Here is a 15,888-nt window from a genome sequence, read left to right as displayed (position 1 = left end):
GCAAAATGCATTTAAAAGGAGAAAAATAGATCAGTAGTTGATAGTTAAAAAGGAAAAGGAAATACATTTGTATCTGAGAATGCTTTTTTCCCTTCCCTTTAAAATACTTAAAGTGATTTTAGAGGCTATCAAAATAACATCTGGATTATGACTTAGTAGGTGTTATACGGAACTGTTTTAACACTGTCTACTGCCAAGGTTTAGGTCAGTCTACCTATAAATAAGAACTTTTCATTCCAAATGTAGTCTGAATGATGATTATTTATACTGGTAATAAATGGCACTTGTACAGGTTCTATTTACTATTATTTTAAAAGTAGCAATCTGTTTGTTTTGCAAGGAGAATGTAATATATTATATTTCTTTAACTGAAACAGTCACACCTAATATGCTTGGCCTCAGAATAAAAAAAAGGGAAGATGTGTATCTTGCTTTGAGTTGGTTCTACTGTATTACAAAAGCTGAACTCCCTTTTTAGAACTGGAGAAAATGCATAATAGAACAAGATCCAGCTTGACACATAACATTTTTTGCTCCTTTTGCATTTTAGCCTATTTGTGTAAGTGTATGTCCAGAGGTTTATCAGAATGTTCTTCTTCAAGGTCAGCAACTGTAACTTGTATCGCCTTGGAAAAAAGAAAGGACTGCCGAGTCGCATGGTGGTGTCGATTTTTGATCCCCCAGTCAATTGGCTTCCTCCTGGTTACATAGTAAATCAGGACAAGAGCAACACTGACAAGTGGGAGAAAGATGAAATGGTATGAATTTATTTAACTGTGTTGACAAGTAGTTACTTGTGTGTCTGTATTCTTTCACCCCTACCTCATCCCACCACCCCCAGTTATTTTGCTGTTTTCAGAAAAAAAAAAGGTAAATCTGTATATTTCTTTTCTTTCTAAAACTTCTCTGTAAGAAAATGAGAAGAAAACCAATTCTAACCAGAATCTGAAGTAAGGAAATTAATTGCACATCATCCAGTAATGAGTGTAGATATTAATGGAGAAGCAGAGAAGAAAAGCTTTTCTGCTGACAGTTAGCCTGCTCCCAGGAGTTTTTCAGAAGTTTCTGTTGGAAGTTTTAAATGGTATTATCATCTCTGCTTTAGCTGTAATATGTTCAGACAGAACAGTCTGTTTTGTAATAAAGAACGAGTTCGCCTTTATAGAATATATGAAAAAGAGATGATGTTTTTCATAGTGCTGAGGCAGATTGAAGAGTAGAACTGGCTTGAGAAAATGTCTGATATTGATGGCTGGTAGCTACACCCAAGGGTATGACTGAGAGCTGCTCCTCATGTAAAATACAGTGCTGGCTTAGGCGCTCTCGCTGTCTGACACCCTCAGTCTTACCACCAAATGCTTCACAATGACATATCTTAGTGAGGAAAGGTTCACACTATTTTCTGACATGCTGGGAGTAGAAGGGCATGTTCAGAAATACCAGCGATCACAGCAGTCAGTAACATGACCTTGAAATGTTTCAGACTGGTTTGGAGTTCAGGGGAAGGAGGTGGAGGGACATCTTTCTTTTTTCCCGTTCTGAAGACCACACTCAGACTGTAGAACCACCAGAGGGCACATGAGAGGACTGTTAGGTGGATGTACTGTGCAAATAAATGTTTATTGCAGAATAAAACAACCTGATTATTGTGGTTCTGTATTGTGCCAAGATTTCATTTAAAAAAGACTTCATGCTATACCTTTCTGGAAAATGAGATAGTATGTTTGGGACTGGAGCTAATTGTTGGTTTTTAAAATGTTTCAGTTTTCCACAACTTTTCAGTGGCCTCTTCCTCTTTGATAGTCGCTGTTTATTTGTAAATAAAACACACAGTTTCAGACCAAAATGCTGAGAGTAATGCAAGTAAATAGTGGTCGGGGGGAGGTTATGCCAAGTAGATATTTTGTTTTCTTGGATGTAAATTTCATTCTCCGTCCATGGGCTGATGGTCTATAACTGAAAATAGAGATCTCATTATGACAAATTATTGCTAAAAGATTGTAGTCAAATGTTAGTATTTATCAAGCTTTGTTAAGGGAAGAATCTTTCTTCGTTCATTTTATCAAATGGCTAATCTTCAAGAAAGCATGAAAAAAAGCACTTAACGTGTATTTTTCTTCACCTTTTTTATTTCTTCGCAATAACTTCCTGAAAATTAGTCGGGTATTATTTAGGAAAAATTCTTTCTTCTGGGGTTCATCGTTGATTATTTTTTAAATTTTAATGACAAAAAAATCAATTGTCAGAATGGCTGTCTTCTTTAGCCACTGCTCATCCTTATCCCTTAGAGGTTTTTTTCTAATGTACAAGAAGTAATGTACAGACAATGTTAGAATAGTTCATGTAGATGTCCTGCTACTTAAATTTTTTTTTAAGAAACTTGTGAATGAAATTACAGTAAAAATTTATATTTTGTTACATCTTTGTAAAAACAGATGCCAAAATCTGTTTTGGAGCATTCATGTAGGCATGCCTCATTCAGACAGTTTTTTTCAGTTGTAAATGTGACAGGTGGTATGTATCAAGAAAAAAAAGCAGTACTTGCCTTTGTTGGGAGTGATTAAATTAATCTTAAGTATTATATTACTACAAGTATACAAAATAATTGCCTTAAATCCAGTTTTGATATCTCTTTCTGATCAATTTAAGTTACAGAAGTCCCTTCTGTGTGTGAGTGAGATGGGTAATTACAGCAGTAGAAATTCTTTCAGCAGATTGTCTAAACTAAGAACTTCTATAGCCACTTTTTTTTCCTCTCCTCTCATTACTAAACTTGACTAAGCCTGGTCCATCCCGATGAGAACAGAGATCTGTTTGATCCTTAGAGAGTTTTAAGTGCTGCCTAGTGCCCCTAATGGCTGCCACCCATCCACACCTCTGGATGGGTGTGCATTTTGCCCAAAGGGAAGCATCCCCCATGGTAGCATCTGGTTCACAGATTTGCAAGATTTAGTGACTGAGCCCTACAATATGACATACATAGGTTCAGGGCAGATAAAGGCTATTTCACTTGATTCAAAATGTTGTTGGCTTTCAGGACCCAGTCCAGGAAAGTGCTTTGAATCTGATCTTGCTCCTATCAAATTCAGTGGCAGAATTCCCACTGACATCAGTGTTGCTGTGTTGAGCCTGTTAATAGTCCTTTTGATGTTAGGAAGACTACTAGTGCATTTAGCTAATATGTTTAAGTGCTTTCCTGGATAGGAGCCATGGCAAATTGTAAAGCATTATATAATTTGGGAATATTTGTGTTCACTTTGTAATTTACATCAGTCCATACCAATTTGTTCAATATGAGCAGGGAAAAGACATGAGACATGGTTAATTTTGCTGTTGTGGATGTGTATGTAAGTATTAGAAAATTGGTGACAATTTTGCCTTTTATTAGTTAGGGCTAGAAGCATAGCCTGTAAAAAAAAAAAAAAAGACTGAAAAAACCCCCCACCTAGTGAGTTTTCCACGTAGAAAGGTGTAGAAAGAATCTTCAAAATTGCATTGATTCAACATTTGTAATAGTCTTATTTAGCAGCTAGAGAGAAGGATGGACCCGGAACTTTCTTGTACTTCTCTAAAATTTGTTAATTTAGAATTTTCTATTGTTTACTTTGATGTGCAAGTATATAATGTTCCGTGGATATAAAGTTCATTGTGTGTGCATCACGTTCAAGCACAGGTTCCTGTGAAATGCAGCATGTGTTATGTGTAGAACACATGCTATTGGAGGTTAGTAACAGAGAGTTTGTATTCCAGGACAACTATTTTAGTCTTGGAACGCTAGTGTAAGTTGAGGTTGTACTGTGCATCTGATCGGACAATGTAATTATTTAGGAACATAAAAAAATCAGTCTTATTATTAGCAGACACTTCTCAAATCCTGCTTTTCTAATATTTTTGAAGTAAAAGTATCTCATTTCCCTCCTCAGCACCATTTTTTTGTGTTCTTTCATAGACAAAGGAAAACATGTTGGCTAATGGTAAACTTGATGATTATAATGATGATGAAGAGAATGAAGACCTAATGTGGAGGTTGCCCAAGGAAGAAACAGACTTTGAAGATGATTTTCTGGAGTATGATCAGGAGCATATCAAATTCATTGATAATATGTTAATGGGATCAGGGGCTTTTGTGAAGAAAATTTCACTCTCACACTTTTCAACCACTGATTCAAACTATGAATGGAAAGCACCCAAAAAGTCATCCATGGGTAATGTTCAGTGTTCATCAGATTTTGATGATTTTGACTATAGCTCTTGGGATGCTATGTGCTATCTAGATCCTAGCAAGGCTGTTGAAGAAGATGATTTTGTAGTGGGCTTCTGGAATCCATCAGAAGAAAACTGTGGTGTTGATGCAGGAAAACAGTCAATCTCCTATGACTTGCATACGGAGCAGTGTATTGCTGACAAGAGCATTGCAGACTGTGTGGAAGCCCTGTTGGGCTGCTATCTGACCAGCTGTGGTGAAAGAGCTGCTCAGCTTTTCCTGTGTTCATTGGGGCTGAAGGTGCTCCCTGTAATTAAAAAGACTGATTGGGAAGGCACTTTGTGTGCTACCGGAGAGAACTGTAACAGTGAGCAGAAAAACCTTTCACCAGATTCTGTTTCTGCTTCTGTAGCTAATTCAGAGCCTTCTCTGTGTAAAGACCTGGAGTATGGCTGTTTGAAGATTCCACCAAGGTGTATGTTTGATCACCCAGATGCTGAAAAAACCCTAAATCACCTTATTTCTGGTTTTGAAAACTTTGAGAAGAAAATAAATTACAGTTTTAAGAACAAGGCTTATCTTCTTCAGGCATTTACTCATGCCTCTTACCATTATAATACCATTACTGGTAAGTTGTTTTCAAAAAGCTCTATAGTTTTTTCCCCATATTGCAAAAGCAAGAGAAGTAGTATCTTGTGTTCCCATATATATATATACTTTTTTTAGACATTGCATGTTAGAATAGTCTTGGCATACAATATCTTAAAAAACAGTATTTTGCTTGCTATTTAGAGGGGGATACTTGCTCAATTTGTATCTTGGTGGTTATTCATATTTTGAGTTCATGCAGATAGAATATATTTACTGAGGCCTCACCAAGTTTCAGGAAACAGCATCTATGATAAATGTCCTATCACCAGCTGTATATGACTGACATTAGATCCTCATTTAATGGAAATTAGTTCTTGTAGAACTTTGGAAAATTGCCATGTACTTCAGGAAATAGCAGTCATATTTTGCAAATATATTTAGCAAATTTGTTCTGTAATTGAATCCCAAGAATGTTACACTTTGTACTTCTCAAGATGAACTGTAGACTACAGCTTTTATTAGTTGAATAATCTATAGGATTGCAGAATGGGGAGACTTCCCTTTGAAGCTGTGAATTCAAAGTCTTAAATTAAGTCTAGGCATTTTATTGAGTAAATATTTGAAGTCAGAATTTGAAGTAATTGACTAAATCAGACTAAATATTAGTTTCAGATAAATGTTTAATGTTTCTGTACATGATCTCATAAAAGATTTTATGGCAGTAGAAATTTGTGTTTCTGTGATCTTTAAATTGCTCTTGCTTATACTAATTAATGTAATATTTGTTCATTCTAAAACTTTTCATATTTTCCTACAATAATATGCAATCAGAAGCAAGCCATGGTAAAATTCCAACCCTATTTCTAGTGATTGGCAAATTTCTTTGCAGTCAGCAGTCTGAATTTTTCCCCATAGTGAATTGGTCCCTTATTCGAAGGAGTGAGAAAGCTCTGCTTTCATTAAAGAAATCAGTAATTCTGAAATGCTGCTACATTGGGAAACAGTTCTGACAAAACACAGAAGCACTCCTTTGGTTTTTCATTGTAGGTGATATTACCCATGTGTATTTACTTTTTACAAATATTTCACAAAACGTATTGAAGGTAGATGATTCCTTTATTTTTATACATACATAAATAATCTGTATACACTACCAGAAACCTTGAGGCATAGTGTCTGGTTGAAATTATATTGTTGAAACTGTAGGAAAACTTTTGATTTCATTTCTTTTTACCAAGTGAGACAGCTGTGAACAGCTGTTACCTGTAACTTTTTCTCTTTAAGGAGTAGCTAGCAGTTGAGATCTGGCAGTGTCTTAGGTTCGGCTGCTATAAAAGCAACTTAGTGCTAGTCATTTCACTCTCATGGTAACTTCTGTAGTAATTTGTCTTCTTCCTTCTCAACATACCTACCCCTATTTGCATTTCAGGAGAGTTTTTGCTTTTGTTTGTATTCTAAAAATAGATGTTCTTAGCTCTCTCTTCCCATGGCCCCTGTCAATTGTCAAAAAAGCAAAGGCTTGACAATTTTAATTTCCAGTTTAAAAGACATATTCTAAATAGGGATCTTTGTTAAAGGTGTCTTAACATGTGGCAAATCAGACAAAAAACTCAGATTTTGTGTTCCCCTGATCTTAATATATTGATTTTTCTATTGTTTTTACTTTTTTTTCTATTTTTTTTTAGTTTTAATTGTTACAGTTTTCAGATCAGCCTGCTGGCAGAATCTCTTAATTTTACTTTTTGATGTTTCTCAGCACGTGAAGGTCTTGAGTAAAAGTATTAATTGATTATAAACACAGCTGTTTTTCTAGCCTGGCAATTAACGTTTTGTTCAATATTGGCTTTATTACTAGATATAGGTCCTGTTTTTCCTGATTTCTTTTTTTTTTTTAGTAATTCATCAGCAGTCTCTTTAAACACAAGGATACTTCTTTTAAAAAACAAATTGTCTTCTCTGAGCATTGGTTAGTTTGTGGAATTTACATGGCAGTGTACCAAACTTCTTATCCAGAAAGCCTGGAAAGAATGTGTGTGTTAAACTTAATTGTGTTGTTGTACATTCTTTTATTTCCAATGCTTTAAGATTGTTACCAGCGCTTAGAATTCCTGGGAGATGCAATTTTGGACTACCTCATAACCAAGCACCTTTATGAAGACCCACGGCAACACTCTCCAGGAGTTCTTACTGACCTACGATCTGCTCTAGTCAATAATACCATTTTTGCATCATTAGCTGTAAAGTATGACTACCACAAGTACTTCAAAGCTGTCTCTCCTGAACTGTTTCATGTTATTGATGACTTTGTGCAGTTTCAAATGGAAAAGAATGAAATGCAAGGAATGGATTCTGAGGTTAGTGGAAGTAGAAGAAATATGTTCAGTATCTGATTTGAAGCATGTCACTGGATTTCTTAGCATTTTTGTAATGTTTTATGCACACAGCAGCCAAAGAAGCAGGCTCCCAGTAATGAAGGATGCAATATTCAAAGTAAAATACAGCCTTCAGAAAGCATAAAATCAATTAGAACTTACAGAAATTAATTAATTTGAAAGCAATTTGCCTCTAGGTTTCTCTGTGGCACTTGATTTTAGTAGTTGTCTTGCTCTTCTGATGTTAGAACAATGTGGGACACAGACATACACATTTAGCTTGCTGCTTTTACCAGCTGATAGGAAGCACTACTGCAGCATAAAATTGTGATGAAAAGTTGCCAAATCACATAGTGCTGACTCAGGGTAAGGTATCCATACAACACCGTGAACAAAACTACCTTGGCACAATGCTGGGACTATTAAATGTAGTACACTGACAAGAGATTTCTGCTTTTTTTTCTTACGATTTTTACTGGAGGAGATATTACTGCTCTTTAATCAAGTATGTCTGACATGCTCCTAAATGCTTTATATCTGCTAGCCACGGAAACATTGTATGCATCTTTCAACTAAGCCACTTGAAAAATAGTTTCACTGAAGACCTGCAAACACAGGTCATCTCTTGTGCTGTGCAGGAAAGCTGATGCTAATGAACCTCTATTTTCTGGAGAATGTGATAAAAGTAATTCATTTACATAAGCTGGTTAGGACATCTCTGGGACCAAGGGCCTTGTGAGTTAAATTCTAGTCAGGATCTGGAAGAGATAGACTTCTCATTTTCCTTCTTTTAAAAGTTTTACCCAACAGATGTCCATAATAATTTGTCTTCTGAAAAACTGACCAGCCTCTTAAAAAATATTCTGTCGGACAATATGCCAGCACTAAATAAGCATGGGTTTTTTTGTATTTAGTAATTTTTCTTTCCAGTAGACACTTTAAAACTTTAGGAATCAAAATACTTCAGTCACATATATGTGCTCTGTTGCAGAGTGAAAACCATGTTTTATGGGAAAAATTCCTTCAAGATTGAAAAAGAAATTTGTCACTGAAATTGAGATAATAGAAATTACTTTACATTAGAGGAGCGAGCTCTTTTCTCTCTTTGTTTTCTCTACAATATGAGTGAAAAGACTAGGAACTTACTTTAAGAGCTTTTAGTGGTGTTTTTTACTTTGTTCAGTTTTTCCTAGTATGCAAAAAGAAACTTTTACCAAAGTTGAAACCAAATTGTGTGATAGCTGTTTCAAATAAAATCCTTGTTTCACTCTCCCTACGCCTGCTCCCTATCTTGGTCTGGCACTGAATTACTGAAACTCTTATTTCATCACTTAGTGTAAGAGTCTTTGTTTCTGCAGTTGATGCCAGCTGGACTGGTTTCCATGTGTGTCTCCATGTCATCTGCTCTTCTGTTTTTTCAAATCTCACTCATGAAACATCTGTCCCTTACCTTATAGCTCGTAGTTTCTCTCTTCTTCTGTTATTGCAGTATAATGCAAAAGTGCTTCAGTTTACACTTGGTATGAAGTACACTATTTAAAACAGTTGAACTTGGTTTTTAACGTCAAAATTCCCATTTGGATTGCTGTATACATCAGGTCTGACTACTTGTTTGATTTATTTCAGGTAGAAATATTGGGTGGAACACGTTTATGAAGTATTATGGTCACTCTTAAGAGGACTGAACTGGATTTTAAACCCCAAATGGAGTGAGAGAGTAGCTGCTGGGGGAGAAGACTGACAGAAGCTTATTTCTCTTTAGGCAGAGTAGTATAACGGTCAAAAACTTTCTTTCCAAGTTACTTTGTTTGTAGTTAGGGCAATGTATATTACATGTGTTTAAAGTATTTTAGTAAAAGGATTAGATTAGCTCAAGACCTTTAAGACATACACTGAAAGTTCGTTTTTGATAATGAGAATAGACTATTGTCTTAAATTGGTAGCATAGAAGAAAACACTGCCTGCTGCACCTAAATACCTAAATGTGCCTGTCAGCTCAGTCTGGTGGTATCGTTTTTCAGTTATTAATGTCTTATGTTACTAGTGCTTGTTTTGTGTTTGTCTTCAGGGGTAAATAAGGTAAGAAGAGGTACATGCAACTTTCATCCAGAGACTGGACTTAAAGATTTTAGGTGTCTCTTTTTGGGAGATACATCATGTGTGAACTCTTCCTTTGTTATGGGTAGCTTTCTAGTATTAACTGATAGAAGCCTGGTTCTAATTGGAAAAAACAAACCCACGGTGAAATCCTACAGAATTATCACAGAAAGAATTCACAAAGCATAAAAGTTCCTTGTACACAGTGGTGTTTGGGATTTTTTTTTCCATATTTGAAAAATGATGTAACCAGCAGCTTGGTTTCGCTGGGGAATAAAACAACAATTTTGCTGTGGAAAGCTGTCAATTAAAAACTTAAAGGAAGCAGCACAGGATATAGGATATAAAAGAGCTTACATTTCTGAAGATCTTTGTTTTACTGTAAGTGAAGCAATCGTTTCTCTCTTTCCCCATCCCCTTGTCTCTCCCTCCCACCCTTCTCTTTTTTTTTTTAATTGCAAACAGCTCAGAAGATCTGAAGAAGATGAAGAAAAAGAGGAAGACATTGAAGTACCAAAGGCCATGGGGGATATATTTGAGTCCCTTGCTGGTGCCATTTATATGGATAGTGGAATGTCTTTGGAAATGGTTTGGCAAGTGTACTATCCAATGATGAGGCCACTAATAGGTATTGCCAGCTTTCAGAAAATTATTAATAATTAAGTGCCATCTGCTATAAAAAGAACAAAGCTAATTTTTGTTTTTCGCTTTTTTTTCCAAATAGAAAAATTTTCTGCTAATGTGCCCCGTTCCCCAGTGCGAGAGCTGCTGGAGATGGAGCCAGAGACAGCCAAATTTAGGTAAGGATGTGCTTTCTTCCATACACACTGACAGAAAATGTTTCTAAGCTTTGCTTCATGAACTACTGAGAATTTTTAAATGTCACAAAGTACTTGTAATTTCTTTTGCACTAAGCAGCTAACATCATCATTGGGTCCACTGTTCTTTATTTTTTTTTGCTTGCATAGCTTTCTGAGAAATGTAATGATTTCTGTTTAATTTTACTGCTTTAACTTCTGTAGAAAAAAGAATGTTGGTCTCTTATTTCACATTAACTTGCCTAGGCAGTAAGTAATTCTTGTGTATATTTTTGCAGTCCTGCGGAAAGAACTTACGATGGAAAGGTCAGAGTTACAGTGGAAGTTGTAGGAAAGGGAAAGTTTAAAGGTGTTGGCAGAAGCTACAGGATTGCCAAATCTGCAGCTGCAAGAAGAGCACTACGAAGCCTCAAAGCAAATCAACCTCAGGTCCCAAACAGCTGAGACTCCTCTTAAAAATAGATGAAATGGGGAAAAAAAACCATACAAATAAAGCAAATTTAAAAAAAAAAAAGTTGATGTTGAGAGGAACAAATTGGAAGACAGAATTTAAAGTTTGTTTGATAACAGAATAGGTAACAAAACATTTAACATGTATAAAATTTTGGAACTAATTGTAGTTATAGTTTTTTGCGCAAACACAATCTTGTCTTCTTTCCTCACTTCTGCTTTGTTTAATCACGAGAGTGCTTTAATGATGACATTTAGCAAGTGTTCAGAATAATTGTTGTCAGGTCTTTTTGGTTTACTTTTCTTGTCAGTACAGCTTTGCTTAGTATTAGAAGGCCAGGGAGCTTATGCCTAATGCAGTTGCTAGATTTATATATAGTAACCTTGAAATTCTTCAATCTGTGCACTAGTGCCAGTCATAAAGCAGTTGATAAACTGTACTGGATGATTGGGTATAAGAAAGATTAAGTGTGCCAGTATTCTCCTTTTTATTTTCCTTTTTTTTTCTCTCCATGTCATCTTCTTACATTAAGATGGCATTCCCAATCATTATTGCACTTATTTGTTAGGGACAGATATTAATTGAAATGGCTGGCATACTGGTAGAGTGAAACTTCGGTTTCCTTATGCCACACAGTCTTGCATAAAAAAAGGTTCTTGCCTTAAAAATAAATAAACCCTCATTAATAATCTTTAATTTCTGATCTTTTTTGGAACAAACTGTTTTACATTCCCTTCATTTTGTTATGCATTTTACAATGATACAGCTCTATATTTACAGTACAACTCATTACTATAGCTGTGACTTATTACAGGATTATAATAGAAATTATATTCATATATATGTAATTAGGTTATTTTTAACAATTCTGAGGAGGTGGTTAGTCTACAGTTTTTTTTATACCATAAACGAAATATGGTCTTTGGCTAAAATTCCAATTTTACACAAACCTGCAAGCTAGATAGTTCCAATACTGGAAACAGCAACAAATAATTGCACAGTGCAAACTGTCACTAACAAAATAACCTTAGACATATCACACCTAAGATATGCTGCAGATTTTATAGTCAATTGGTTACGTATTTAACAAACAGAGCACCTTTACACTTAGAGATATTTCCACGTAAATTTCTTACTGTTTTTCAGAGTTGCATGCATATTTCATCTACCAAAGCTGTGCTGTTAAATAACATGAAAGTTGATGTTTGAGATATAACTGCCGTACTTTTGATACATCTGTGATTTAGGTCCTTAATTTAGAGAAACTAGCTCATTGGTGTTTTGGTCTACTGGGAGCGTGGGGGGAAATCATACTTTTATTTTTTAGGCTTTGCCTATACTTCTTTAATTAGATTTTTGTAGGCACTCTTCACTTAAATACCTCAGTTCTTTTTTTCTCTTCTTTTCCTTTTTTATTTTTGCATGCATTGGGTTTTTTTCTGTTTTGGTGCTATGTTTATGTATTATGCTTGAAATTTTAATTTTTTGCACTGTAACTATAATACCTCTTAATTTACCTTTTAAAAAAAAGCTGTGGGTCTTGTATTCCCACCAGTATCAGTAGAGGTTTGCTGCAATTTTGCCCTGTTAATTATGCTTGAAGTTTGAGAAAGCAGAGCAAGGTGTTTTAATGTTTTCCAGCACAATAGTTTGAACTTGATGCTGTGTCTTATGAATTAAATTACAAACAAATACTGTATTTCCTGCTTTTAAACCCTATTCCTTTCCTCACAAATGCACACTAAAACAAAACAAAAACTGTCAGCTCTTGCTTTCTTAACAAAAAAATAAAGTAAATGCCTTAGTGACAAGGGACAGACATTAAGCTTTTCTGAAATACAGTTTTCAAAAGTTCATATATTTGCTATCTCAGTCACTTTTCAGTCTGTGAAAAGGACCATTCTTGAATTTGAAAGCTGCTTGTTATAGGAGTCAGACCAAGAATTAAAATACTAGCTTATAAAAAAGTCTAATATTTGTTTGGTACTTCAGTCATGAAAATATAAGAAGGAGGTATAAGAACTGCAAGTGTAAATGATACGGTGATACAGAACAATAAAAACATGCAGTCCAAATTCTTAAATGTAAATTGCTTTGCATTAGCTGCTTACAAAACTAAAAAAAAAAAGTCACTGACTCAAGCTATAGCTCACTCTTTGTGGTAGGACTGAAGTTTCTTAGTGAAAATGCATGATTACTGATGTCAACAATTCTGGCCAGACATCAATCAGCAGGTCAAATCAGATCATCAAGAAAGTCTTAAGTAGTTTAATTGCATTATGAAAAACTAAAATTTCAGTTATTCTTTGAATGCCTAAAATTCTTACTGATTGTTACAAGGTTATAGATTCTCAGGGGTTTCAGGTAATTGTTAGCAGTGAAGTGGTTATGGAGTGTTTGGGTGCAGAGAAAATCAGCTGAACTTACTTTGTGTTTCAGAACAGTTTAATGATCACTTTGTTACTAGATAAAGCGTATGAATTGGACATCCAAAATGTGTAGTGGCTGACTATAAAGTAGTTTCTGCTGCTGATGCATTTTTAAATGCATTTTAAATGCCACGATTTTTTCCAGTGTGACCTCATTGAAATACTTTTTATCCTTTGAGACAGAAAATCCTTATTAGTTTCCATGTTATACATCTGTGTGTTTTACCCTACAGTTGATATGATTTTGATACTGGACAGTGTATGCTATTAAAGACCTAAATCTGATCATTTGAAGGTTGGGATAGAAATCACTTGACATGCTGTAAGCACAAGTGTAAGCGGACTGTTGCAGCCCATCTTCAAAAACAACCACACAGGCTCATCATAAATAGTGTGGGGGTTAATTGGCATGAACCTTGGGGTTTTTTATCTAAGTCCTGTTATACTGTACTTTTAAACAGTCCTCCTAACTATGCTGTGTTTTAATTTTTATGGCTTTTTTTTTGCGCTGTTCTGTTCATGTAGCACAAATAAGCATTGCACTTGGTACCATGCTTTACCTCATTTCAAGGAAAAAATGCTTAACAGAGAGGAAAAATGTGGTTTGGCCTTGCTGCTGTTCTGATTTAATGACTTTGAAAAAGATAGTTTTTAATGCCTGCAATGTGTCATTTACTTGCACAACTTAAATAGGTCATTTGTAACGTCTGTGGCATTTTTACTGTATGTGGAAAAATACAACAAAGATGTGTAACACCTCTTGATTGTATTTTAAAGCTATTATTTTTCTACTACATCATTTTACTGTTATGTGAAGTAAGTAACATTAGAATGACCTCTGACTGACACTCCAGTAATTATCTCTGAACAAACCAACATTTAACACATATAATATAGTTTTTGGGAGAAGACAGCCCCTAGTAATTTGTCAACCTTAACTAAATCTCTGTTCAGTCTGAATATTGAGTGCCCAGTAGTGACTTCTGAAGTGTTTGTTCAGCTTGATGCTGCTAAAGTCCATACAAAAAAAAAGCCTACTATTTTTAAGTCTCATTATACAGTAGTTATGACCTTGAACAAGAACCAGTTTCGGTGCTGGGGAGGAACATAGTGGTGGCCCAGGGATGAGGTGCTGGATCCTCAGCTAGTGCAAATTGATGTGGTATCATTTTAGTAATGGAACTGCATTCATTTACATACCTGAAGATCTTGTGCTTGCATGTATGTTGCAGAGTTTCGTTTTTCCTCCTTGTGAGCAAATACAGAACCATCAACTGGAAAATGTGGGGGGTTTATGTTACTGCATATGACATAACATATGCTACATATTCTATGCATTTATCTGTACAGAAAATGAATTCTTAGTATCTCAGTCACAGTAGCATATGCAATCTGAAAATGACAAATAGCATCGTGGTCTGCTGTGATACTGCACTTGACTCTGACAGTATTCTGGGTTTGTTTTGGATGGGGTTCCCCGTGAACACATTCTTATGGAAATCTCTGTATTTTTTACATGAGTGAAGCAAGAAGCATTTTGATTTTTGGTACTTAATTACTGACATTGATCCTTTTTCAGTTGCTCTAATATTCAAGAAGTCAATTTCTTTACTTTCATATTAGATTTTAAACTTTAAACACTACAGTTCATGACCATCAAATGTAATCTAAATATCAGCTGTAACTCAATATGAATTATGTTAGCAAATATCTAGAGGTCATTGTAGTATACTCCACTAGCAGTTAAAATTAACTTCTATCAAAGCTAACTACATTTCTTAAAAGTAAATTTCATCCAATAAAGTCCTTGGGGTTTTCCCTCTTTTATTTGAATGGCAACCACAGACTACTTTAATTGCTTTGTAGATGCACTCAGAATTTTCTGCAGCAGCAAGTTAGGGAGAAAAATGTTTGTGAACAATAATTGGAAATTGCAGGCTTTTTTATTGTAAATAGTGTGACTGAAAAGATGGTTAAAATCAAGTAGAAAGAATAACAAATATAATTTGATGGACAATAAAATATTTACCATCACATGCTGCAGCTGTCTTTAAGGGACATAAAATGTAATTCATTCATACTGTAATCATGCTGCAGAAGTTTGCAATCTGCACCTTATGGATCACAATTACCTTTAATAGTTTTTTTGTAATAATTGTAGCTGAGTATATCTCCAATAAAGTTATGGTCTGTTCACCTTGTATTGTTGTTTCGATTTTTTTAAAATTCCTATTTATCTCTCCATAAATCTTCTAGAGTTTACCAAAAAGTTGCTGTTCAGTCTAAATTTAAAAAAAATTGTGAAAACATTTGTGAAAACAATATTTCTTGACCTTGTTTAAAGATAAGTCTGCTTGTCTCCTTCCTCTGATGGATGAACTGTCTTCATAGCTATGTGAAGACTCTTAAGGGACACTCAGGTTAAAAATGATGGTGTATGTGGTACAATTTGATCTCTGTGTTGACCATTATACCTGCAAAATGTCTGTTGGTGTGGGAGGCCCCAGAGCACAAGGGTTCTGTAACACAAGTTTGTATGACTGGCAGATGTTTTAAGAATAGTATGTTAATATAAGCTAATAGTCTCAGCATTAATAACAGCAATTTCATTCTTTTTCTCTTTGTTTTCTGTTAGTATTTTGCACATCCTGAATATTGAAAGTGTGCTTGTGCAGTGCTCTGACTGGCACAGTAGTGTCATGCATCTTTCATGGAGACAAGTCAGACCTGTCAGACAAAGATCAGGAGTATTCCTTTCTGACGATTTCACAATGCAGCAGTCGCTTGTTTGGCATCTGCAGTGGGCAACTTTTACTGCACGTTTTGCCTTAAGTTATAGAGAAAAGCCTGCTGGGCTGCTGTTAAGCACAGTGATCGCTTTTTCTGGGATTTGGAGGAGTGGCGTTTAAGGGTAAGGCCCTTTAAG

The 15,888-nt window shown here is 35.2% G+C and overlaps 1 protein-coding gene across 11 annotated transcripts in view; it reads left to right on the top strand.

Annotated features, from left to right (window-relative positions):
* The window catches only part of DICER1 (dicer 1, ribonuclease III), a 70,040-nt gene extending 54,877 nt beyond the window's left edge, over positions 1-15,163 (top strand). For 10 of the 11 annotated variants that reach the window (XM_069018173.1, XM_069018172.1, XM_069018180.1 and 7 more), the window contains 6 exons: positions 603-758; positions 3,950-4,832; positions 6,881-7,149; positions 9,730-9,892; positions 9,989-10,064; positions 10,361-15,163. In XM_069018173.1, the coding sequence (XP_068874274.1) occupies positions 603-758; positions 3,950-4,832; positions 6,881-7,149; positions 9,730-9,892; positions 9,989-10,064; positions 10,361-10,526 (1,713 nt within the window). In that variant the 3' untranslated portion in view covers positions 10,527-15,163. Of the gene's footprint in view, positions 1-602; positions 759-3,949; positions 4,833-6,880; positions 9,893-9,988; positions 10,065-10,360 lie in introns of those variants that run through there. The other variant, XM_069018181.1, reaches the window with a different exon arrangement.
* Positions 15,164-15,888: the final 725 nt, after the last annotated feature.

Source organism: Aphelocoma coerulescens, chromosome 5, assembly GCF_041296385.1.
Source record: "Aphelocoma coerulescens isolate FSJ_1873_10779 chromosome 5, UR_Acoe_1.0, whole genome shotgun sequence".
Lineage (NCBI taxonomy): Eukaryota > Metazoa > Chordata > Aves > Passeriformes > Corvidae > Aphelocoma > Aphelocoma coerulescens.
The sequence above is the reverse complement of the archived record's forward strand: the minus strand, read 5'-3'. Positions and strand labels throughout refer to the sequence as shown.